This window comes from Amblyomma maculatum, chromosome 1 (assembly GCF_055883805.1).
Source record: "Amblyomma maculatum isolate TAMU_Amacu chromosome 1, ASM5588380v1, whole genome shotgun sequence".
NCBI lineage: Eukaryota > Metazoa > Arthropoda > Arachnida > Ixodida > Ixodidae > Amblyomma > Amblyomma maculatum.
In genome coordinates this window covers 83,781,588-83,805,442 of record NC_139344.1, presented here as the reverse complement: position 1 = coordinate 83,805,442, position 23,855 = coordinate 83,781,588, and the positions used below count along the sequence as shown (strand labels likewise).

The 23,855-nt window shown below is 42.2% G+C and overlaps 3 protein-coding genes across 8 annotated transcripts in view; 1 reads left to right on the top strand and 2 right to left on the bottom strand.

Annotated features, from left to right (window-relative positions):
• The window catches only part of LOC146202982 (uncharacterized), a 28,245-nt gene extending 22,634 nt beyond the window's left edge, over positions 1 to 5,611 (bottom strand). The window contains exons 1-6 of one of the 5 annotated variants that reach the window (XM_084588468.1): positions 5,352 to 5,611; positions 4,970 to 5,015; positions 4,771 to 4,791; positions 4,637 to 4,659; positions 2,746 to 2,779; positions 2,625 to 2,659 (exon numbers count right to left, since the gene is read on the bottom strand). In XM_084588468.1, the coding sequence (XP_084444594.1) occupies positions 2,625 to 2,659; positions 2,746 to 2,779; positions 4,637 to 4,659; positions 4,771 to 4,791; positions 4,970 to 5,015; positions 5,352 to 5,425 (233 nt within the window). In that variant the 5' untranslated portion in view covers positions 5,426 to 5,611. The remainder of the gene's footprint in view (positions 1 to 2,624; positions 2,660 to 2,745; positions 2,780 to 4,636; positions 4,660 to 4,770; positions 4,792 to 4,969; positions 5,016 to 5,351) is intronic. The other 4 variants (XM_084588469.1, XM_084588473.1, XM_084588471.1 and 1 more) reach the window with 4 other exon arrangements.
• A 55-nt stretch (positions 5,612 to 5,666) lies between these two features.
• Positions 5,667 to 9,684, top strand: LOC146202981 (translation machinery-associated protein 16). The gene is made up of 6 exons (XM_084588474.1): positions 5,667 to 5,860; positions 5,945 to 6,069; positions 6,168 to 6,205; positions 6,273 to 6,360; positions 6,453 to 6,641; positions 9,497 to 9,684. The coding sequence occupies exons 1-6, from the start codon at positions 5,858 to 5,860 to the stop codon at positions 9,570 to 9,572; spliced, it is 519 nt and encodes a 172-aa protein (XP_084444600.1). The 5' UTR covers positions 5,667 to 5,857; the 3' UTR covers positions 9,573 to 9,684.
• A 5,391-nt stretch (positions 9,685 to 15,075) lies between these two features.
• The window catches only part of LOC146202980 (poly(A) RNA polymerase, mitochondrial-like), a 30,260-nt gene continuing 21,480 nt past the window's right edge, over positions 15,076 to 23,855 (bottom strand). For both annotated transcript variants that reach the window (XM_084588466.1, XM_084588467.1), the window contains exon 8: positions 15,076 to 23,421. In XM_084588466.1, the coding sequence (XP_084444592.1) occupies positions 23,006 to 23,421 (416 nt within the window). In that variant the 3' untranslated portion in view covers positions 15,076 to 23,005. The remainder of the gene's footprint in view (positions 23,422 to 23,855) is intronic.

Genomic DNA, 23,855 nt, shown 5'->3' with positions numbered 1-23,855 from the left:
GGCAAAAGCCTACCGTTACTCTCCTATCATTTGTCTCTCACTGTTTGCCTCTTATCGGTGTTCGTTGCAGTGCTACATATAATTATAATTGGTTTACAGGAAAGGAAAGGTGCAGTATCTTTCACACTCTCTCCGCCGAGTGCGAGTTCAGACGGTATACTATCGCACCTGTCGTGTGGTGTTCTTTGGCGAGCGTTGAAACGTGGGATTGCAGGTGGCAGGAACGCTAGACAAGAACACACCTCGCGGAATCTTGCGCACAGTTGACAGATCTCGAGCACGGGATTTCGTTCCATGAGCCTAGCAAGGCTTTCACTTTAAAAAGGTGAAAAAGATACATTCATGAGCGTGTTTACAATGCTACAAGCAATACACTACATATATGCATTTGATTTCATATATGTAGTGCATTGCTTGTAGCATTGTAAACACGCTCATGAATGTATCTTTTTCACCTTTTTAAAGTGAAAGCCTTTCTAGGCTCATGGAGCGAAATCCTGTGCGCGAGATCTGTCAACTGTGTGTAAGATTCCGCGAGGTGTGTTCTCCTTGTCTATATGCATTTGATGTCAGCCCCGCCGGGGTGGCGCAGTGGTTACGGCGCTCGACTACTGTTCCAAAGGACGCGGGATCGAATCCCGACCTCAGCAGCCGCTTTTCGATGGAGGCGAAAAGCAAGGCGCCTGTGTGCTATGCGATTTCAGTGCACGCTAAAGAACCCCAGGTGGTCGAAATTTCCGGAGTCCTCCACTATGGCGTCTCATAGCCTGAGTTGCTTTGGGACGTTAAACCCCACAAACCAAACCAAACCAAACCATTTGATTTCATGCGCCTGTGTTATATAGTATCAACCAAACACCTATAGTATAGCACAAAGAAAAAAAGTTCAGTGAGCCCCAATATTTTTATGTGCAAAGACATTTGCTATAAACAGGAGCACCCACAGTGCCTATGTAATAGAAACAAGTATGCTTCATTTACATTCCAAGCAAAGCCATCACACTGATATCTTCTGAAATGAGAAAAAAAAAGCTCTAGAGCCTCAGGCCTTAGTGTCAATGACATATGCACTCATCATTGAAATATAACTCCTAGTACAAGTCTGCATTTACATCAGTCCTCCCAAAGCGGTCCCCTTCTTTGTCATAGCAGGTATGTATGTATGTGCCTCTATTCGCATACAACACAGGTAATTCCAGCAGTTGCAAAAAGAATAACTAACTTTACTAGTTTTTAAGTCGATGAATAAAATTCAGGAAAGTTGCGCACTACTGAATCAAGAATACTGTAGCATGAAACCGGTAAGAAATAAAGCATCTAAGAATCTAATTTATTATCTAATTTATTAAGAGTTTCTAGCAATATACATTTTGTCCCTTGTGGCAGTGACTTTTCTCAACAAGGATGTTAAGCAGTTCTCAGTGCTGGTGAGCTTTGCAACCATAAAACTCTTGAACAGTATGCTTACTATGACCTAGTGCTCCCAGCAGAGCACTGGAAGTAGAGCTTGCTAAAAACCTTTTAATTAATGAAAATTTGTAAATAGTACAGTCAATTAAGCATTCACCATGCTGACGTAAATAGCAAGCCCACCTTCTTATTTGCAGACTGCGGTGAATGTTAATTTTTTCTGTACTCTCACAAGAGAAACATTATGATCCCTTTCACTTCACACACAATGCCACATTAAAATATTAACATTCCATAACAAAAAAAAAAAAAAGATGCCATTCAAGATTCTGATGGTGCTCAACAACTTTCCAACAGAAATTTTTCATAAATTCACATAATGATATACAAATTTTAAATGTGCCGGGCAACCGTCAGAACTATTTTTGCACTTTTTATTCTCGGAAATGCACCAATCCTTCCTAAAAGATTGCTGCAAGCTGCAAGTAACAAGTCACATTTATTATGTTACCGCAACGGCAGCTTTCAAATAAGATATAAAAAGCAGAAGCTCGCTGTAACAGCCGTTTTCACTTATGGTCAAAAATTATTATGGAAAACTTCCTGAAGTCAATAGCAGTAGCAGCAATGGCGTGCTACAGTAAGCTTTGTTGCTGCCTAAAAGAACAAGGCATATTTTAGTTATGAACCAGGTAGCTAAACATCCTAATAGAATTCATTCTACAAGTGTGAAAAGGCATAGCTGTTGGCTTTCTAACATGTGCTGCTACCCAAGCAATCACAAAACGTCTGCAAAATTCACTCTTCTTTTATAATGAAAATAAAAGAGGCACTACCATATTTTTTTTTCTGTAGCGGGTAAAATCTTTGTTGTGCAAGTAATAAATACCAGACAGACAATCATTTGCATGGCACACACACACATACACCACATGAACGGCCCTATTAGCATAACATTTTCAAGCCTTAAATGTGTCCCACTAACAGGCAGGGAGGAAATCAAGCATATGTAGAAATGCTGCCAAGAAGAGAACAGGATACAACAATAACCCTGCAAAATGCATGCAGTAAAAAGTTCTTTCAAGCTTATTAAATGAAAACAGTGCCCGTGAAAGAGCACATGAAGTGTACAAAATGTTAAAACTTTTCACAATTTCAAACAGCATCTGCATATTACCAAAACCAAATAAAGAACAAGGATATGTTGCTTTTACCATGTCTTGAAAGGCAAACAGCAAGCACACTCATGCTGAAAAAGCCACACGACAGAACAGAAATAAGTGTAGATACAGTAATGAAAGCATGCAGAATGTAGACAGCAAAGCCCAGACATACCTTGCCCTTTTTAAAGTTTAGCCATGATGATATACTGACAGAAGGAAAAGAGAAGGCAGGAACTGCATCAGACATCAGCTACGGAAGACACTTGAGTGAGAGAGCATAAAGCGGCCCAGCAACATCAAAAAGTGAATATGAAAGTAATGACAATGTTGAACCACTCAACCCAATAAGCCAGTGAAAAAAAAAAAAATAATAATAATAAAGTGGTGCAAATATCCCTAAGTTTAGAATAGAAAATATATAATATCACCTTATTCGAACGAATCGAATAGTATACGTTAAAAACTGTTCGAATTGAATTGAATATGCATTGTCAAATTTTCGAATACTTTTTGAATAACTGCTACGAGATTAGAATATGGTCCATCTCATTTTTCTTCGATGGCTGCTTAAAAAAACGGGGCCGCCACCAATGCCGCGTGGCATCCGGTCATCCTCAGTATGCATGGATAGAGTTCAGCACCCTGAGGCGGACCATTCAATCGTGACTGGACGAAGTGGCAGGGCTCGGGCAAGTCCACCAAGCCTTACTTTGATATCCGGTCTCGGAGGCCATCACAAGTCTCGTGTCCTCAATATCAAAAGAGCATATATAACTTGACAGTCACAGGGTTACTATACTGCCTTTTAATTGTGACACCTTAATGAAAAATTAGTGTTGTGTCTTAACAGCTTTAATTCCATGAGTTAAAGCTCCATACAATAGCAATGCCACTGGCACTTTAATGTTTCGTACAACTGCTCTTTTTGTATGAATATCTACACAAGCTGTGAATATCAATGTAGATATTCGATTCATATTCAAGTGGGCCTTTAGCTACAGTATTATTATTCGATTCAGCTTGGAAAAGGTGCTATTTGCACACCCCTGAAATAAAACAGATCTTTTAAAATGCACAGCCACACTCACGTAAAACGTAAAATTTGAAATAACACCAGCTCGTCACCATAATCATCATCATCATCAGCCTGACTATACCCACTGCAGGGCGAAGGCCTCTCCCATATTTCTCCACTTAACCCGGTTCTGTGCTAGCTGCATCCACTTGACCCCTGCGAACTTCTTAATCTCATCCGCCCACCTAACTTTCTGCTGCCCCCTGCTACGCTTTCCTTCCCTTGGAATCCAGTTTGTTACCCTAAGCGACCATCGGTTATCCTCTCTTCGCACTACATGTCCTGCCCATGTCCATTTCTTCTTCTTAATTTCCACTAGAATGTCGGTAACTTGAGTTATTTCTCTGACCCACTCTGCACGCTTCCTACCTCTTAATGTTACCCCTACCATTTTTCGTTCCATAGCCCTCTGGGTTGTCCTCAACTTAGGTAGAACTCTCTTGGTTAGCCTCCACGTTTCAGCGCCATAGGTGAGTACAGGTAAAATGCAACTGTTATATACTTTCCTCTTTAGCGATACCGGTAAGCTGCTAGACATAATCTGCGAGTGCTTGCCAAATGCGCTCCATCCCAATCTTATTCTTCTTGTTATTTCCTTTTCATGGTCCGGATCTGCGGTTACTACCTGTCCTAAGTAGACATATTCGCCTACTACTTCCAGTACTTCGCTACCTAATGTAAACTGCTGTTCCTTCCCGAGGCTGTTGAACATTACCTTAGTCTTCTGCATATTGATTTTCAAGCCTACCTTTCTACTTTTCCTGTCTAGGTCATCAATCATTCGTCACCATACAACCGCAAAGCAATGCTACGCACAGAAAGAATAAATCACGATTGCACTGAGCTGTTGACTGGCTGAAAAGACGCACAAAGACACAGTCTAGTTACAGAACACATTCTTTTGTTGTCTATTTTAAAGCTAAACTGAGCAGTGCATTTCATGACAAAAATTTTATACACGTAATGACAAAATCACTGATGTGCTTACCTTTTAGGCTCGCTAGACGACTGCTGGAATATAAACAAACACAAATTAATAGAATTCTAAAAATCGCTGCTGTCTGTTTCACGTACAAATAACAAACTTCTGTAAGTCAGGCAAAATGAAGAAGCCCACCTTACCTCGTCAATGAGAGTTTCAAACTAGAAAAGAGAAAGGAACGAAAAAATTTTGCGGTATGAGATCGGTGATCCGGCAACACCGTAAGTGCCAGACTCGTACGTGCGAACTAATAAAGCAGTAATATATATATTACGCCACAATATGTAGCTTATGTAGCAAAACTACAAGTGGCCATTGCTGAACAGAGATATCACTTACTTCGATGAGGCTCGACGTATCGAAGTAACCGGCCGGTTTGACATGCCTAGTGGGGAAAAAAAAAAAGAAAAAGGCAGGCAATCAGTAAAATTGCAACCTAGAACATCACGTACACCCTTTGTCAAGCAGACTAGAATCGTGTGCACTACCGGGTACACCGAAAGATCCACGTTCCTTCCGCGCGGCAACACAATGAAAGAGAAACTGATCGGCACACGCGATCATATGGTGAAGTAGCCGTAGCCCATTCTTACTTCACAACGCAAAACAAATCGACTATTCCTTCTGCTAAACTACGCCGACTAGACCAGAGCAGAAAATAGGACGCATACTAGTAACAATAAAATAGCAGGCAAGTGGTTAACACATAGCTTTCTCTTACCTAGCTCGCTTGCTTTGCTCTTTGCAGCAATAGCTGAGACAAGAGCCCATTCCTCTGAAATTACAGATGATCATCTAACTTCCCTTCTTACAACAACCACCATAACTTTCAAATATAAATAAAGGCGAACAGAAAACCGCAGGCAAAATCAGCTGAAGCATTATCTCCAGGCGCAGACACAAAACGACCACAGCAACTCAACACCCCCGATTGGCGGCTTTCCCGCAAGCGCCAATGGAGTATCCGCAGCTTCCTGTGCATGGCTGTGACTTCCGTTCAAATAACAAATACTGTCCACCGATCAGTTCAAGCGCTGCTGTCGCAAATGCTTTTGGTTTCGGCGGGGTGCACTTGCGCGCACGTGGTGTGTAGTGTGGTTGAGTTGTATGCAATGAACGTGTTTTGATCGCTTTATTACGACTTTTCCCTCGCCTAGTGAATTATCTGTACCTGCTCGTAGTTTGTCGCTGTTTTGAGAGCGCCAACTTGCCCTTCGTCAAGACGCAATGGTAATGTGTTCTTTTCGCTCGTAGTTACGTCGTTACGTAATGCATGTTATTTTCTCTGTGGCGCTCACTAGTGTTTCTCTGCAGCCGAAAGCAAATCAAGCCGAGAAAAAGAGGCGCATACAAGCCAGAACGTCGAGACCTGTGCACCCGAATAGCCGGAAAGCGCAGCAAATGGCCCGAAAGAAGATACACAAGGACAAAGTGGCAGCGTAAGGCAGAGTTTTATCATCCTGGCGTTTGACACACGTCTTTCTGAAGTGCTTCGCATTTAAATATTCTGTTTTCTTTCTGTGCTCCCTTTTCACAGTAGAAAGAAGGATTTAGCGCTCAAGCTGAAAACCAAGCGTAAGTCATTTTGTTGATTTAACCCTTCTCTGCACCAGTAGCGACACGAATACTTTTAATTTTTCAGTCCAGAAACTTGCGTGGTTTCGTGAAAACCTGTCGGGTGTTTCGACTGGTCCACTAACTTCGTCAGAGCTCGGTGCTCTGATTGAAAAGTAAGGCCCAGTTCAGAACTGCTAGAGACCTGACGAAAGGAAGGTGTGCACGATTTTTCTAACACCGGCTTTGTCACTCGGCATCCTTGCAGGTACTTTCAGCGATTTTCTTCCGAGATTGAGCATGTTAACAATATTCAGCAGATCCGAGGCAATGTGACTCAGTTCAGCGGCCGTTTGGACGCCATCAAGATGACTCTGGACAAGGAGATCGGAGACTACTCTTCATGTGGCATTGAAGTGCCAGATCTGGTCTCCGCAGAATCTTTTAAGGCTTTCATGTAAGTTAGCGTCTTCTTAAGTAAAAAAAAAAAAAAAAAAAGAAAAGCTGCTAGACGAGGACAAAGGTGGCAAAGTTTTGCAGCGCACCTATCTCTGCATTCATGAAAGCCAACCTAATACAAGAAACTATAGAACAGTAGAATCTAGGGGTGGATGTACTGCACTATTTTCTCCATTCTGCTCCAAACTGCTTTCACTGCTCAATCCTGCTCAAACGCAATATTGCTCCAAAACTGCTCCAAATATCTGGCTGTCGCAATGTTCTGCCATCAAATTTTGCAGAGCATGGGTTGTATATTGAGCCATTATTGGTATTGCCGACAAAAAAATCCGATCTGATCAAGCGACCATGGGAAACAATAGTTTGGTGGCATGTTGAGTTGCCTGTTGATAGGTCATCATAGTTGTGATGATGGCAGCACACTGGTGGCAGAGATACGACACATGTCATGCTTGGGCTAATACAAATAAAATTATATTTTAATTAGTGAAACACACGTCATGTAAATATTTGCTCGCAAGTAAATTTAAAGCAAACCACAAGCATTGGAGTGGCTTAATTGGAAAAAAAATGTTCTTTGCATGACATGCAGCACCTTCTCCCAGCCTTTAGAATCCTCGGTGGTGAGATAAGTGAGAGCAGTGAACGGAGTAGACGCCGCAAACTACCATGAGCCGTTAAGGAAACTTGTCCAGCTACAAAGGGCTAAATGGGTTGTTCTAATGCTTTTGCTGTGAAACCAAGCAGCTAGGTACTTAATTATAGAGCCTCTTTGTCAATAACAAGCGTGTCAAGCCTACAAAAGCTTGCTTGAAGCTTTACACGGGTGATGTGTCAAAGGTGCTAATCACTAGGAATGCTCTCAAGAGTGTTTCGAAAGCCATACAGGGCCTATCGCCAATGTGATGAAAGTTAAAATAGTCAAAAACCTTTAGTCGAATGTAATGTTTAGTTATGAATTATAGAAGCTAGCATTCCGTTTGTTGATAGTCTGTTCCTACTTGTTGCTCAGGTCATCTGGGGTTATTTGAAACGTCCGTACATTATTCGGCTGTTTGGCTTGTCTTGTTAGAGATCCGTGTGTAGTCAGCAAAACACTGGATGTTTAATAATAAAAATGAATCAAAATGGAGTTTTTGTAGGTCAGCAATAGAAAATTGCTATTATTAAATGTGTTCGATACTAAAAACATGCTCCAAAAGAATTAGAAAGCTCCAAAGCGACTCCAAAATGCTCGAGCCTGCTTCCACACCTGAATCAGAATGCATCATACACTTGTCTGGAGCATGTGGAACGTGCAGTTCGTTGTGGGCTGATCATTTGCAAGTGGCCTAGTGCTGATTAAGGGACACTAGCATGTGTATTCTGTGTCAGTGGTCGTTTACCTTTCATGCCTCAAAGAGCTGCATTGAGTCAATAAGACAGTGACAAAGTTATTGCTGCAGCGCATAATTCGAGAACAATAAGAGTCTGTGAGGGGCTATATAAATTGTGTTGCATTATTTTTTTTCACTGCTTCTGCACATTATGAAATATGCCTGCTTTCTTCAAGTAGCACGTAGCACCATAGGCATGAATAACATAGTTTGCTTGTGTCAAATAGGATCATTTGAACTATGCGTAGCGAATATCATATTTAACAACATTGTCCAAAGTCTGTAGCTGAGAAAAAAATTCCTGCATTCAGTTTGCTTGTGTTGTGTGTGTGCGCGCATGCATGACAGAGGCGGTATGACATCTGGCAAGCCACAAAAGTAGAAGGGAGGGATAAGAGTTATGAAAGGATTGTGTAGTTACTGTCCAGTGGAGGAGACAAGTGGTCAAGGTTTGTGTGTAGAAAAGTTAACTACAGTGATAGAAAGCAGAGCATCAACATGACATTCAGAATCAACCACCAGCAGAAGTCCATGGAATGTGATAAATGTGTTGTTGTACAACATCACTCCATAATGTGGTAAAAGATACGTGGGGTAGGGTAGACCAAGAGATGCGTAAACAATATAGGAACTGCGGCCAGATCAGCTACTCTGGCAATCTGGCCAGGCACGTGGCCCATCAAAAGAAATGCAAGCCGAAATTTGTCGAAACCACTAATCGGTTGGCCCCGAGATAGAGAGACATAAACCATATATATAAGGCATAAGACCTACAAAGAGGCATACATACGTACAAAGAGGCATACATACGTACAAAGAGGCATACATACTACAAAGAGGCATAAGAGGCATACAAAATGGCATGACCTAGATCCAGAATGCATGACCGATCAGTCTGTAGTGCTGACATGGGGTGCTGGGTAGGAGGTTGCATATGTGTTTAAGATTCTTGATTCGTATGTCTCGTCTTTGCTGCTCTTTATTTTTATATACTGTCTACATTTGTGTTTGACAAGCGCACTTCCAAGGGAAAGCCATAGTAATAATAAACAGTGGAAGTTCACGCACGTTACCTGTGTTGTGTACTGTCCGTTCTTCTATCCTAGTGCGTAAGTGCAGTGTGCTTATACAGTTTGAAACTGTGGAACATGGCAGTGGGCCTTCTCCATTACTGGCATGCTTGCTGCTTTGTTCTTCGACCAAGTCGACTGCCATATAGAATTTTGTAAAAAGTTAGCAAGTGTGGACTGTCAACATTTGTCATTTTGTGCTTTTATTTTATACCCCAAACCTGCAACAATATCTGCAAGGAGGTTAGCAGTATGTATCAAATAAAAATAAAATAAATAAATAAAAAGAAAGGGCACGTGACAAAAATTTTATGTCTACCCTTTTAGAGGCTGTTGAAAGTGTAGTGTTAGTGATGTATTTGACGCGGTGTGCGTTGGGCATCATTCCCCGTTTGTTCTTCTTTCAGGGAGTGGGATGGACAGGATGTGTCATATTTACCAAAGGTTACCATGCGAGTCTTCTCAAAGGCAATGCTGCAGTGACTGGCAATTGATCTAGACAAGAGTCATGCTCAGTTTTGTTCATCAAGATGAGTGTTTTATTTATTTAAAATAAGCAAGCACAAAAGGTGTACATAAAACTTTTTAACAAAAATTTGTTGTGTTATTCTACAACATCAAAGTTTGCCTTTTTTCTGGTTTCATAACAGCTGCAGCATATGTTGGCAAGGTTTGTGCAACACAGCAGTTATTGGTAGCACTGCATATATTTCTTTAACATGTGCAACAAGGCCAAGTGTCTAACCCCTGGGTCTTGTAAATTTAATGGCTCATTTACGTGCTTCGTAGTGGCTCTCTTCACCACTACGTGCTTGCAGGCATATGTTTAGTTTTCTTTGCTGCACATTGGAAACAGTTTTAATGTGGAAAAACTTGACACCTATTAAAAAGTTCATACTGGCTTGCTGTAAATTTCTCGGTGGCTAAAAATAGTCTTAAATGAAGGCCAGGTGTAAATAATTGTCAGTTTTGCTAGTGCTGTGTATTAGGAGCATTGGGCCTTCAGGATCGTATTCCCCATCAACCACCGTGGTTGCTCGATGGCATTGGCACTCATTTGGTGATCCCGAAGTTGCAGGATTGAGCCCATTCAATAGCCACATTTTGGTGGAGCTGAAATGCAAAAACACCTAAATGCTTTGCAATGATTGTGTACATAAAAGAATTCCAGGTGGTCAAAATGAATCCAGAGCCCATCGTAAGGCATCCCCCAACGCCCCTGTGTTGCTTCGGTATATTACACGTCACATATCGCCATTATATACTACATCTTATTCTCCATTACGTTAGCAGAAGCCTTGGCATTTTGTTGGGCAAACACCTACTCAACATCCAACTGTGGTATCACCTCTGTGCTTCTAGCAGTTTTTATACAAAGCTATTTTCTCCTGATACTGTCATATTGGAGATATAGTGCCATGGAGTTGCTGGCCTAGTCACAACTATTGTGCTAGCTTGTGCAGCTGAGTGAGTTTTTCTGAGTGGGAGCAGTCATTAACTGTGCTGTGTAATGGCATTATTCTGAGCGTTATTTTCTATGGACTGGCATTTTTGTTAACACTGGTTTCACGTTTTTCATGGCGACTGGTAATCCTTAATCTTGCACCACTTTCTCAGAGCTCTTCAATATTACCAGTTGCTAAATTTCTCATGGCCCATCTCTCAAAAAACAGCAGTTTGAGTTGGACAAAATTTTGTTGTTTATGAATAGTGCCTACGTCCGCACTCGCTGAGGTGCCTTGAGATTGCTGATAATCGTACAACCACCTGACAACAAAATCAGTTGAAAAGATTCGGTAGCAAAAATTCATAGACAAAAGAGCTCCAGAGGTGATAAAAAGGTAAAAGAAAAAAATGTTTTCCGGAAGGTAATGGTGACAATGGGGTGATGGCTTTTATTGGCTGCCTACTTGATGGTGCTACATTCTGTAAAGATCCGAGAAGTGCACACTAACTTTTTGAAGCAAAGTTCCCCAACTGGTATGATCAATATATCTCTGCTGTTACTGACGTGGTGTGGTGCACGGAAATTTGGCTTGGACAATTAGGGGGTGCTTGAAGTCTGTTGTGTTGAAACTATTTTTTGTTGGCACGCTCATACTGTAATAATTTTGTATCTGGTTTCACGCGATACAAGTTGCTGGGAGAATGCAAGCAAGATATGTGCATTAATTTTGCACTCTAGTAAATGCTTGTGAGGCATTCTGAGGGTTCATGACAGTTGCATTTTTGCTCTCTGCTGCTCCTTCCACTGATGCATGTGGTAAGTCGGCAAACTAATCACCTGCTGGCAAATAATATTCATTTCCAAGGCTCAGATCCGAATCTTGCACTTCTCGGTTATGGCATTCTGAATCTGCTATGTCAACAACATAATTTTTTTTAAACTTGGCAAAGGTCTCTCAGTCAGTTCAGTCGTCTCCGACTCTTCGTGACCCTATGGACCATGTCACGCCATGCTTTCCGGTCTCTCACTATCTTCCTAACATCACATAACTTCATCTGCAGTGCCTCGAGGATGCCATCTAACCATCACGTTCGCTGCCTACCCCTTCTCCGGCGACCCTCAACCTTTCCCAACATCAAATCTTTCTCCAGCGACTCCTCTCTTTTCATCAGATGACCAAAGTAGCTGAGCTTTAACTTTAGAATTTGACCCCCCATTGAGCATTCAGGGTTTATGGTCAACAATATCGACTGATTTGACCTTCTGGCAGTCCAAGGAACTCTCAAAAGTCTTCGCCAGCACCACAATTCAAACGCGTCAATTCTTCGGCGGTCAGCCTTTTTCAAAGTCCAACTCTCGCATCCATACATCACAACTGGAAAGACCATAGCACGAGTTATACGGATCTTGGTTGGCGGACTAATGTCTCTGCTCTTTACTAGGCGGTCAAGGCTAACCATTGCTCTCTTTCTCAGAAGCAGGCGTCTCCTAATTTCATGGCTGCAGTCTCCTTCCGCGGTAATCTTGAAGCCCAAGAACAGAAAATCTGTCACAGCTTCCACTTCTTGTCCATTGATGCTCCAGGACTTGATAGGGCAAGACGCCATGATCTTTGTCTTTTTAATGTTCAGTTTAAGCCCAAACTTCTCACTCTCTTCTTGTACGCACAGCAAAGGTCTCTACATGAATGGAAATGTTCGGGCACGTTTGTGAATAAATCGTGTTGTATACTTTATTTTAGGTGTTACGATTTGTACAGATGAAGCTCTTTATTTTTCTTTATAGGCGACTATTAGGCACTCGTAAAATGGAACAATTTTTGTACACATTGTGCTTAGCATGCCACGTGTTGAAGTCCAAAGCAAAGCAGTGAAGTTACAATCTTTATTCATAAAAAAGGGGACGCTAAGGACTTGAAAAATTAGACCAATTAGCTTACTGTCTGTTACGTATAAGGCATTTACCAAAGTAATCGCTAATAGAATCAGGGCAACTTTAGACTGCAACCAAGCAAAAGATCAAGCAGGTTTTCGGAAAGGATACTCTACTATCGATCATATCCATGCCATCAACCAGGTGATAGAAAAATACAACCAGCCCTTATACATAGCATTAATTGATTACGAAAAAGCATTTGACTCAGTAGAAGCCTTGGCGGTCATACAGGCATTGCGAAATCAGGATGTAGACGAGCCGTACGTGAAAGTGCTGGAAGATATATATAGAGGGTGCACAGAAACCATAGATCTGCATAAAGAAAGTAACAAAATTCCCACAATGAAAGGTGTTAGGCAAAGAGACACAATCTCCCCAGTACTATTCACAGCTTGCTTAGAAGTATTCAGAGACTTGGAATGGGAGCAGTTAGGGATAAGAGTAGATGGAGAATACCTCAGTAATCTTTGATTTGCTGATGACTTAGACAGGAAAAGTAGAAAAGTAGGCTTGAAAATCAATATGCAGAAGACTAAGGTAATGTTCAATAGCCTAGGGAAGGAACAGCAGTTTGCGTTAGATAGCGAAGCACTGGAAATAGTAGGCGAATATATCTATTTAGGACAGGTAGTAACTGCAGATCCGGACCATGAAAGGGAATAAGCAGAATAAGAGTGGGATGGAGCGCATTTGGCAAGCTTTTCCAGATTGACTAGCAGCTTACTGGTATCGCTCAAGAGGAAAGTGGGGCTGAAACGTGGAAGTTAACAAAGAAGGTTCTACTTAAATTGAGGACGATGCAGAGGGCTATGGAAAGAAAAATGGTAACGATAACGTTAAGAGATAGGAAGCGTGCATAGTGGTTTAGAGAAATAACTCAAATCACTGACATTCTAATGGAAATCAAGAAGAAGAAATGGGCATGGGCAGGACATGTAGTGCGAAGAGAGGATAACCGATGGTTGCTTAGGGCAACAAACTGGATTCCGAGGGAAGGAAAGCGTAGCAGGGGGCGTCAGAAAATTAGGTGGGCGGATGAGATTAAGAAGTTCGCAGGGGTTAAGTGGATGCAGCTCGCACAGAACCGGGTTAATTTGAGGAATATTGGAGAGGCCTTCACCCTGCAGTGGGTATAGTCAGGCTGAAGATGAGGGTGGTGATGAAGTGAGATCAGCCAACATGGTGCCTTTTTGCTTTGTTTTTCTTGAAACCCAAGGTCTGTGCATGCTGTGAAAGAAGCCTGGAGGATTATTGGCTTCCTAGCCTGATGCAGGACACACAAAGCTCATGAGAAGTTTGGGCCCCTTTCACTACATGGCATCCATCTGCAGGAGACGTTAGGCGATTGATCTGCCACTTGGCTCTGTTGTTACGATGGCATATGGCTGCTGGGCATGAGGATGTGGGATTGAATCGCAGCTACAGTGGCTCCATTTGAATAAAGGTGAAATGTTAAAGTGTTCTGTGCAATGCCAGTGCACATTAAAAGAACCACAGGCAATCAAAAAGAACCTGGAGTCCTCCTATTTATTTTTTCCTAATTTCACTTTCTCAGTCTCTTCCCTTATGGTGTAGCTGAGTAGTACCCGTAAAGAGAGAATATTACTTCCCGTTAACACCTAGGCAAAAACTGCTTGGGTGACTAAATGCTATGCGACCCCAGTTTGATATTCTACAGGTTTTCACTAGTCGGAAGAGGTGGTGGTTGCTAATTTCAGGCAAATGTAGCCCCACAAACGTGACATCAATAAAAAACAACCATTCAGTTGCACTCTTTTGAGGAAATGAGGCTTTTTATATTTTGTAAAGATATGCCATACTTTCACTTAATGTTAGCATCGGTCCTGATCTCTCTTGTCAAGACGTGGTTTTTGCTACAGCTGTCGATGCTTGGGTTATTAAATTTGCAGAAAAAGCTCAAAAAAATAAAAATGTTGGGAAGAATGAAAACAAATAATTGTGGCTCACAGAATATTTTGACTGTAAACAATTTTTGGATTATTACCAGTGCCTACCTTTGTAACTTTGATCATGCTGCCAACATAAACATTTACAGCATGGCCAGGCATGTGAATAACAGTCAAGTATTCAACAGAACTTTCAGCAAGGATCAATAAGTTTTAGAAATTACGAAGCCGATATGAATAACGTAGAACACAAAAGGGTTCCTTGAATGCAGTTGCCACATGCTTAACTTTTAAACTTCACTCTTGTCTGTCTTACTGTCATTAAGGAACCTGTAGATGTTCCGAAGCTGAAGGTTGTACAAGCATACGCACCTACTTGTAGTTATGATGACCAGGTAGTGTAAAGCTTACATGAAGATGTAGAATCGGCAATGGGGAAAGTAAAAACCCATTATACTGTACTGATTGGCGACTTCAGTGCCAAGGTAGGTAGAAAGCAAGCTAAAGACCATGCAGTGGGCACTATGGCATTGGAATAATAAATGGCAGGGGGAGTTACTAGTTGAGTTTGCTGAACGCAATAACTCATGAATCATGAATACCGACAAGGTCAGTTGTTGGGCAAGTTGGTGACGATGTTCCATATATACAGCGCGATAAACGGGACAAGAGAACACAATAACGACAAACACAGCGCTGACTGACAACTGATTTTTATTGCTTGTCCAGCCGGTATATATACCCCACTGGAAGGGATAGAAATCAAGACACACAGATCATGAGCACACATAAAAGTCACACTACTACAGGGTCGCATTAACATTTGCATTCGAGATAAGCTGTTTCTTTCTTTGATAATGCCACAGATGGTGCACTTATACAACTTTCCGAGAGCCTCGCTATCATTTGTGCTTCCACCACCTCTCTAGTCAACTGGTCACGATGGCTTCCTAATATCGTACACTCATTGTACAAAGGTTGGCAGGCACCCCTATCGTCACCTTCCTTGCAGCTGCTGCAGTGCTTCGCCACGTGACCGGTAATAGGGACATGCGTAACATTATAATAATGTTCTTTTAATCTTTCGTTAAGACATCGGCCGTAACTCTTCCCACATGATAGCGGCAGGGAATAGATTACACCTTCCTGGCACTTCACAAATTTTTTGGCGTGTCTTCTTCTGCAGCCGCTTGGTTCATCGTTAGCCGAATTAACTTTTTTGACCAGTTTCGAGAGTCGGTTAGGAGCCGAAAAGACAACGTCGACTCCGGCATGCTTGCTAGTCTTTCTCAGGTTGTGATACCTGATGCATATATGGCACCACAGCAAACTTCATCTTCTTTTTATCTGGTCTTTTCTCGCCTTTCATCTCAGCTTTCACTTTTTTCTGTACTTTCTCTGCCACAGAAGTCAGAACGTCAGAAGGGTAACCGGCCTGTGTGAGGCGGCACACTTGGTTTTTGAAGCTAAGTTCCAGCCTGTGCTGACATGTCTTTTTTACAGCATTGTAAAACACTGAATGAACAATGGCTCTTTTTACGAGCTTTGAATGAGCAGATGCATACGGAAGAATCGGTTTTTTACCGTGCGGCTCGAACGCCCAACAAACATGGGATGAGGTGAAGTGAAATGACAAATCTAAAAACCTAATAAAACGATTTTCAGGCACTTCGTGCGTTAAGACCATAGGGTTAAGATGCTCTAAGAACACTGAAAAAACATGATGGAATTGCTGCTCGAAATCGAGGTTGTCACATTCTAAAAACACAAAGTAGTCATCTACAAACCTAAAAATTCCACGAACACGGGACCCTTCAAGGCGTTCTTTCAAAATCCTATCGCGCGATGCCAGGAACACATCACTAAGAACAGGTGCAAAGCACGAACCAATACAAATTCCATTTCTCTGAATGTATACATCTCCATTCCATTCAGTGAATGTGGATTCTAGGTAAACAGACAGCAATTCAAGGAAACTGCCTGTTGACATCCCGCACTTATTTTGGAATGCCATGGCATCATTCGCATCAATAAGATCATTTACCGACGACAAAATCTCTTCCTGGGGTATCGTGTAGTACAAATCTTTTATATCTATGGAAAATCCTTGAAGTTTTTTGCTGCAGTTCCCTTTTAGAAACTGAATGACTTCGTCCGATCTTCTTACTCTAAACGGGTCATCAATAGTCAATGCCTTCAAGTTACCTTGCAGAAATTTCGCAACGTGCTTCTGCCAAGTTCCATTCTCGGAGATTATCACCCGAAACGGCCACTCAGGTTTATGGGTTTTCACTGTAAAAAACATTTCTAGGCTCAATCCTTGGCTGCTGTCGACCATACTTGAAAGCCTACTCAGGTTCAGCCGATTAATTAGCTTCTTTGCCTTACTTTTAACCTTGGCTAACGACACATCATTCCGTTTGTAGAACAAAGCTCTTACAGCATCCGATGCCTTCGACACATGCGCATCATTGTCGAGAACAACAAACCCCCCGTCTTTATCTGCAAGTAACAACGAAAACGAACCTTGCTTTAGCCATCTAACCGTCTTCTGAAGAGTTAGTTTCTTGGTAGAACACCTATACCTCGTTAGAACGTCAACCCCTTCAGAAATGCAACGTTCCGCCTCCGTTTTGTCGGCCTGCCTAGAAACTTCTCTCACCATGGCTAGGAGTTCCGGTCTGGCTTTCCTTGGTTCTACCGCGAACTTTGGTCCCTGGCTAAGGACTTGCCGCACATACCCAGGGAACGAGATGTTCTCAGATGTATGGATCGGTTGTCCAGCTGTTGCACTTTTCTTTAGCAGTAGCGCACATAGTCCGGGAAGCGTCTGTTGCCATAGGACCTCTGTGGTTCGGTCGATGCACGCTGATAGTTGATGCCACTGGTACTTTGAGCCATCCGGTCCCCCAGACAGCTGCACTCGAAGCTTGAGATGCTCCCTGTAGACCCGCACCTGTCACTGCCATTCTGCTCTGAGTATCTTGCACATCCTTCTTCCATGTCCGGCTGAGGGTTGAACGCCACCCAGCATAAACGAGACCGCAGGAGGGAGGATCTTCTTGCGGACGCAAAAACCCAGCGTTCTTGCAGTGCACGATGCAACGGCAACACTTGCCACAAACTGAAGTGGATCAAAGTCACATGCAAAAGGGCCCTTTGTACGAGAAATGAAGTTCGACAAGGTCAGTTGTTGGGCAACTTGGTGACGATGTTCCATATCTACAGCGCGATAAACGGGACAAGAGAACACAATAACGACAAACACAGCGCTGACTGACAACTGATTTTTATTGCTTGTCCAGCCGGTATATATACCCCACTGGAAGGCAGAGATAGAAATCAAGACACACAGATCATGAGTACACATAAAAGTCACACTGGTATATCGTATACCGGCTGGACAAGCAATAAAAATCAGTTGTCAGTCAGCACTGTGTTTGTCGTTATTGTGTTCTCTTGTCCCGTTTATCGCGCTGTAGATATGGATCATAAATACCTTCTTCAGCAAACGGAAAAACTGAAAGTGGACATGGAGAAGCCCTAAAGGGGGGACCAGAAATAGGATGGTAAGGTCTCAAATTAATCTGGATTTGAAGAGGGAGCGGAACAGAATAGTGAAGAAGTCAGCGAATTAACGGTAAGGGGAAAAATGGAAGAATTCAGGCTCTCGCTGCAGAATAATCAGTGCTAACCGAGGAAGCCGACCTTAGCCTAGAAGCAATGCACAATAATTTTAGAGATATCATTACTGTGTGCTTGGTAGAAGCAGGCGGTAGAATTGTTAGGATACCGGTAAACTGTCTAAGGAGATGAAAGATTTGATTAAGAAGCACCAAAGTATGAAAGCCTCCAATTCAACGAACCAAATAGAACTGGCAGAGATATCAAAGCAAATCAATAGGCGCAACGTGGCCGACATAAGGAAGTATGACATGGGAAAATTGAGTATGCTTTAAACAACTGTAGTAGCCCGAAAGCGGTAAAGAGAAAATTAGTAGGCAAAAATCAGATGTATGGGAAATGTCATTACTAACATGGACAAGATAATCAAGGTAGCCGAGTTCTATACGGACCTCTATAGCAGCTATAGTAGTCAGGGCAAAAATGAAATTGGCTATAATGAAGAGTAATCAGATGTTCCACCAGTAATGAAGGACAAGGTTAAGAAAGCATTAGCCATGAAAAGGGGGAAAGCAGCTGGGAAGGATCATGTAACTACAGATTTGTTGAAGGACGGAGGGGATATCGTGCTAGAAAAACTGGCCACCCTGAATACACAATGCCTGAAGGCATCGAAAGTACTGGAATCGTGGAAGAACGCTAAAATTATATTTATTCATAAGAAAGGCGATGCTGAGGACTTGAAAAATTACAGACCAATCAGCTTACTATCAGTTACGTGCAAGGTATTTACCAAGGTAATCGCTAATAGGATCAGGACAACCTTAGACTTTAATCAACCAAAGGATCAAGCAGGACTTTGGAAAGGGTACTCTACCATTGATTATATCCACACTATAAACCAGGTAATAGAAAAGTCCTCGGAATATAACCAGCCCCTATACATAGCATTCATTGACTATGAGAAAGCATTTGATTCAGTCGAAACCTCATGCAGGCATTGCGAGATCAGGGTGTAGGTGAGTCATATGTGAAAGTACTGGAAGATATCTATATTGGCTGCACAGCAACAATAGTTCTGCATAAAAAAAGTGATAAAATTCCAATTAAGAAAGGTGTTAGGTAAGGAGACACAATCTCCCCAGTGCTATTTACAGCTTGCTTAGAGAGTATACAAAAACAGGGGACCAACTGCAGCTAATGATAAATGATCTAGACAGGAGAAGCAGAAAGGTAGGCCTAAAGATTAATATGCACAAGATTAAGGTAATGCTGAACAGTCTGGGAAAGGAACAGCAGTTTAAAATAGGTAGCGAAGCATTGGAAGTGGTAGACGATTATGTCTACTTAGAACAGGTAGTGACTGCAGATCCGGACCACAAAAGGGAAATAACTAGGAGAATATGATTGGGATGGAGCGCATTTGGAATGTACTCAAACGTTATGACAAGCAGCTTACCAGTATCACTCGGGAGGAAACAGTTGCATCCTACCAGTACTGACTTATGGGGATGAAACATGGAGGTCAACTGAAAGGGTTCTACTTAAGTTGAGGACAATTCAGAGGGCCACAGAACGGAAAATGGTAGGTGTAACACTAAGAAATAGGAAGCGTTCAGAGTGGGTCAGGGAAATAACTCAAAATTACTGATATTCTAGTCGAAATTAAGAACAAGAAATGGTCATGGGCAGGACATGTAGTTCAAAGTGAGGATAATCGATGGTCTCTAAGAGTAACCAATTGGATTCCAAGGGAAGGTGAGCGTAGCAGGGGGTGGCAGAATATTAGGTGGGTGGATGAAATTAAGAAATTCGCAGGGGTCAAGTGGATGCAGCTAGCACAGGACTAGGTTAATTGCAAGAAAATGGGAGAGGCCTTCGCCCTGCAGTGAGTATAGTCTGGCTGAAGAGGATGATGATGATGAGATATTTTGAAACAGGCTATAAAAATTATGTCCCCACTAGATGGCCATCATGGGCTTGGCTTTAGCTGCACTTTTGATTCATCACAGTTATGTTAGTATGCTGTTCTGGGGAGAAGCTGGAACATAAGGCCAGTATCATTTGAAACTTAATCAAGCTGCCTTCACATCAACCATTATATGCCCAAACATTTGCACAATACCAAGCTGAAAATGGAACTACACAATGAATGGGAATGCTTCTGACAGGTAGCCCACTGTGATGGCTCAATGTTCAGGACACTCAGCTGCTGAGCCGTAAAATCTAGCGTTTCGACGGAGGTGAAATAAAAATGGTGCTCGCGTGCTGTGTAAATAATCTCGTACACACTAAACAACACCAGGTGGCCTAAATTATTCTTAAGCTTCGCCACGTCAGCGTCACCATAGAACATGTGATGCTTTGGGACGTTAACCCCCACAGTTAACAAATTTTCTTCGGAGTTAAGCCTTGCATTACCAACAGTCTGAAGAATCAAAAGCTTAATATGCTGAGCTGCTTAACAACCCCCGTCATTGAACAGGTCCCAAATCCCTGGCATATGCATATGGCTGGCCATTTCTTTTTTGGGGGTAGCAAAGCCTAAAACTTGCCCATTTTTGCACCCTGAGCCAGTTTTTGAAATATGAGGCAGAACCTGCATGCACTCTTAACAAAAATGTTGCCTTCCTGACCATGTAGTTCACCACTGCAAACAGTTGAAGGTTCATTTCAAAAGAGATGAAAAAGTATGGACACCAGCAGATATCTTGCACCCTATTTTATTGAGTAATGAGTAAGCCATTTTTAATCGTCATCAAATGTATTGAGCTTTACTCCCAACAAACCCAAAAATAGTGTTTGAAACCACACCCTTTGGCCAAAGCTACTGGTATAACATCATCACTGAATCAGGCTCCGTCTCATGCTGTAACAGCACTTTGTTCTAATTTTAATATAGCTGTGAATCACAAATGACAACTGTTAGCTTAAATGGATGCCCACGGAAAGTGCATGCAAGAAAGGTGGCAAGGTGAGCATGGAAATGTGTGAATGCTGATAGTGAGGTTGGTGATGAAAGATCACAGGAATGAGAGGAAAATTTTATTATCTAGACATGCCCCAGGAGTAATTAATCTATCATTTATAGCCTGCCTGCAAAAAATTCAAGATTTGATTGAAACCAGTCTAGTCTGGAATATTTATGACTGGAAGTATCGACTGCCAACTGATTGTTAAAAGAAGATATTATTTTGGCCCTCCTATAAAGGCCTTGTTCACAATGTAAGCATTGTGAACAAGGCCCCCCATAGCAAGGCCGAAGCGTCTTTTGTTTTTTGACGACTGACCAGAACTGCATACTTGGCACCAGCTTGTCTGCGAATATATGATTGCCTGTGCCTTGCAACAAAAGTGCTCACTCTTCCTCAGGAAATAAGCCAGAAAGATGAACTGTGCAGCAACCTTTTAAACCAAACCTTCAACTCCGAAAATTTTGTCCTAGTTTTATCCCATGAATTCAAAAAGAAAAAAAATAATTTGAAAATAAAGGTCCAGTAAGTATGCAGCTCAAAAGACTGATTTACCACTTCAAAGTGACAAAATGCGTTGTGGCTGCTCACACCCAAGTTGCCAAAGCACAGCTGCATTACACCAGAAGAATAAGAAAATACTGCACCACTCTGTAGCTGCATACACACTTGATCATAGCCGTGTTAAGCTGCACAAATTGCTAGGTGACATGGGAAAGCGGCATTCATGAGTATCCCAAGTGTTATGTAGGATGTTTGCCTTTTGGTCCCAGGTAACCTCACTTGCTACAAGTTTAGTTAGGCAAAATCAGTTCAGCAAGCAATTTTATAGATGGTTAGTGCCCATACAGCTGCTGCCGACAACTTTTCATGCAAGTGCAGATGCCAAAGAGAAAATCCTCCTTTGTTCTCCACTGTTCACAAATAATGAACTGAGACGACAAACATGTTTTCAATACTGGTGTGATGCAGTACGTTTTTTGATCCTTGCAACTGCAGTGCACTGTCAGGTGTCACTTGCGTTAAGTGCATGCTGAGAAGTCCACCTTCATACCATTATGGCTGGACATTGCTTTGCCAAAATGAAAAGGTTCATATTCCTTTTTTTCCTATTCATGAACAGGACTGTTCACAAATCATGAACCTGGTAAATGATAGCTGCTTGCAATGCAGTCTGCGTCTGACAAATTAATGTAACTGCATCATGCCAAAGGTTAACATTGCAGGAATTGGGGTGCATGACTAGTAATCGTGCTATAAAAAACGTTTAGGTTCCCCTTGAAGGTGTGCCTCGACCCCACCTTATTCACTCGAGAATTCTCAGTGTCTCAAAATTTTGTTTCACAACCCACCTTTTTCATATGTGCCACCCTAAGCCCAACATGTCCTACTCTGTGCCCTTGTCACATGGGCACCATGAAGAATATTGCATTGTGTTCTCTAATAAACCGCTATGGATTGCAGCTAGAAGGGACTAGCAGGCGCTAAAAAGCTACATTATTGTCATAGGTGTATGAAACATCACCGACTGGAAAGTGAGATGAAATGTGGCATACAAAGTGTAAAAAATAGCATAAACACTTCAATCTTCTGACTGCATTAACTTTCATTTAAGTCTCACTGCACTGCCTTTAAAATGCATTATACCAAAAAAAACTTTGCCAGTAGTGGCAAAGAATTGTGATGTGCAAGTTTTAATACTTGCACGTCACAATTGTTTTTCACATCTAGCCAAATTCTTCCACACAAGCACTGTAACTGTGCTGCCTAATGTTGTAGTTAAAAGGCTGTGGACAACAGCAAGACAGCATAGGCAAGACTAATAAGCAAGTCCAGCTGGCTCAGCTACAAAACATGACCATTGCAAACCATGCACACCAAACGCAACATACAATATGCAACCCGGCATGGTATGTGTATATATTTTTGCACCGAGCAGCTTTACATAGCTCTTTCTGCAGAGTACTTTTGTGGCTGATTGCATCTATTCACAGGTCTTTGTTTTCACTGCCTCCAACTTCGTGGCACGCATCACCTAGCAGTCTTAATGCCTGAAGCAGAGGCCTCGACCACATAGTTTTCTCCAACTTCTTTGCCTTCGTGGAAGAGCTCGTGTACTTGAAATCGTTTGTGCATTGCCTCCTGCTGCCTCTTGGCAGCAGCCGTATTTGCGCTGAACAGAGCCATAATGCCCCACGGTTTCTCTACGGTGATCTTGCGAGGTGCACTGTCCAAAAGTGTGAGGGCATCAGCCATGCGGGTTTGCAGCTTTTTGAGGTCACTCAGACCTATGTTACGACTGGCATTAAGCTGACGGTCAAGTGGGTTTTGTATGTACATGGCAGTATACTCGGGCTTCTCCAAGATCTGGCCAGAATATGGTGCAATGCCTTTGCTCTTGAAGTTGAAGGAAGCATAGAACTCATAGAAGCCCCTCAACAGGTCCTCTGGAAGAAAAAATGCGAGAGAGTCGATCACAGTGCCCCAAATGCAGCGAAAGCAGCTTGTTCAGCATAAAGAAAGAATGTAAAACAAATACTGGCACCAAAACTGCATGGAAACTTACTGTACCGGGTGTTTCAGCGAGTGCTTGAAAATTTTCTAAAAACGGTGAGTTCGAAATAGAGAATATTTGCAGGAAGAAACACTCAGCCATGGCAGACAAAACTAGCTGCAGAACTCTCCTAATAATACAATTAAGTAACTAAATTCCACTTGCAGTTGGGTGGTTAGTCCCAATGGACAGTTTGAAGCTGTGGACAAGATGATGCCGTACAAGTTTTTAGTTTTTCAGAGTAGGAACAACTCATTTGCTAAAGCCCTGCAGCGCAAGGAAATTCGCTGCTTCCCCCCTCCCCCCCACACACACACAACAAAAACA

Coding starts and splice junctions, on each gene's coding strand:
- LOC146202981 (XM_084588474.1), top strand. Junction 6,206..6,272: donor GCTCAAGCTGAAAACCAAGC/GTAAGTCATTTT, acceptor TTAATTTTTCAG/TCCAGAAACTTGCGTGGTTT. Junction 6,361..6,452: donor CTCGGTGCTCTGATTGAAAA/GTAAGGCCCAGT, acceptor GCATCCTTGCAG/GTACTTTCAGCGATTTTCTT.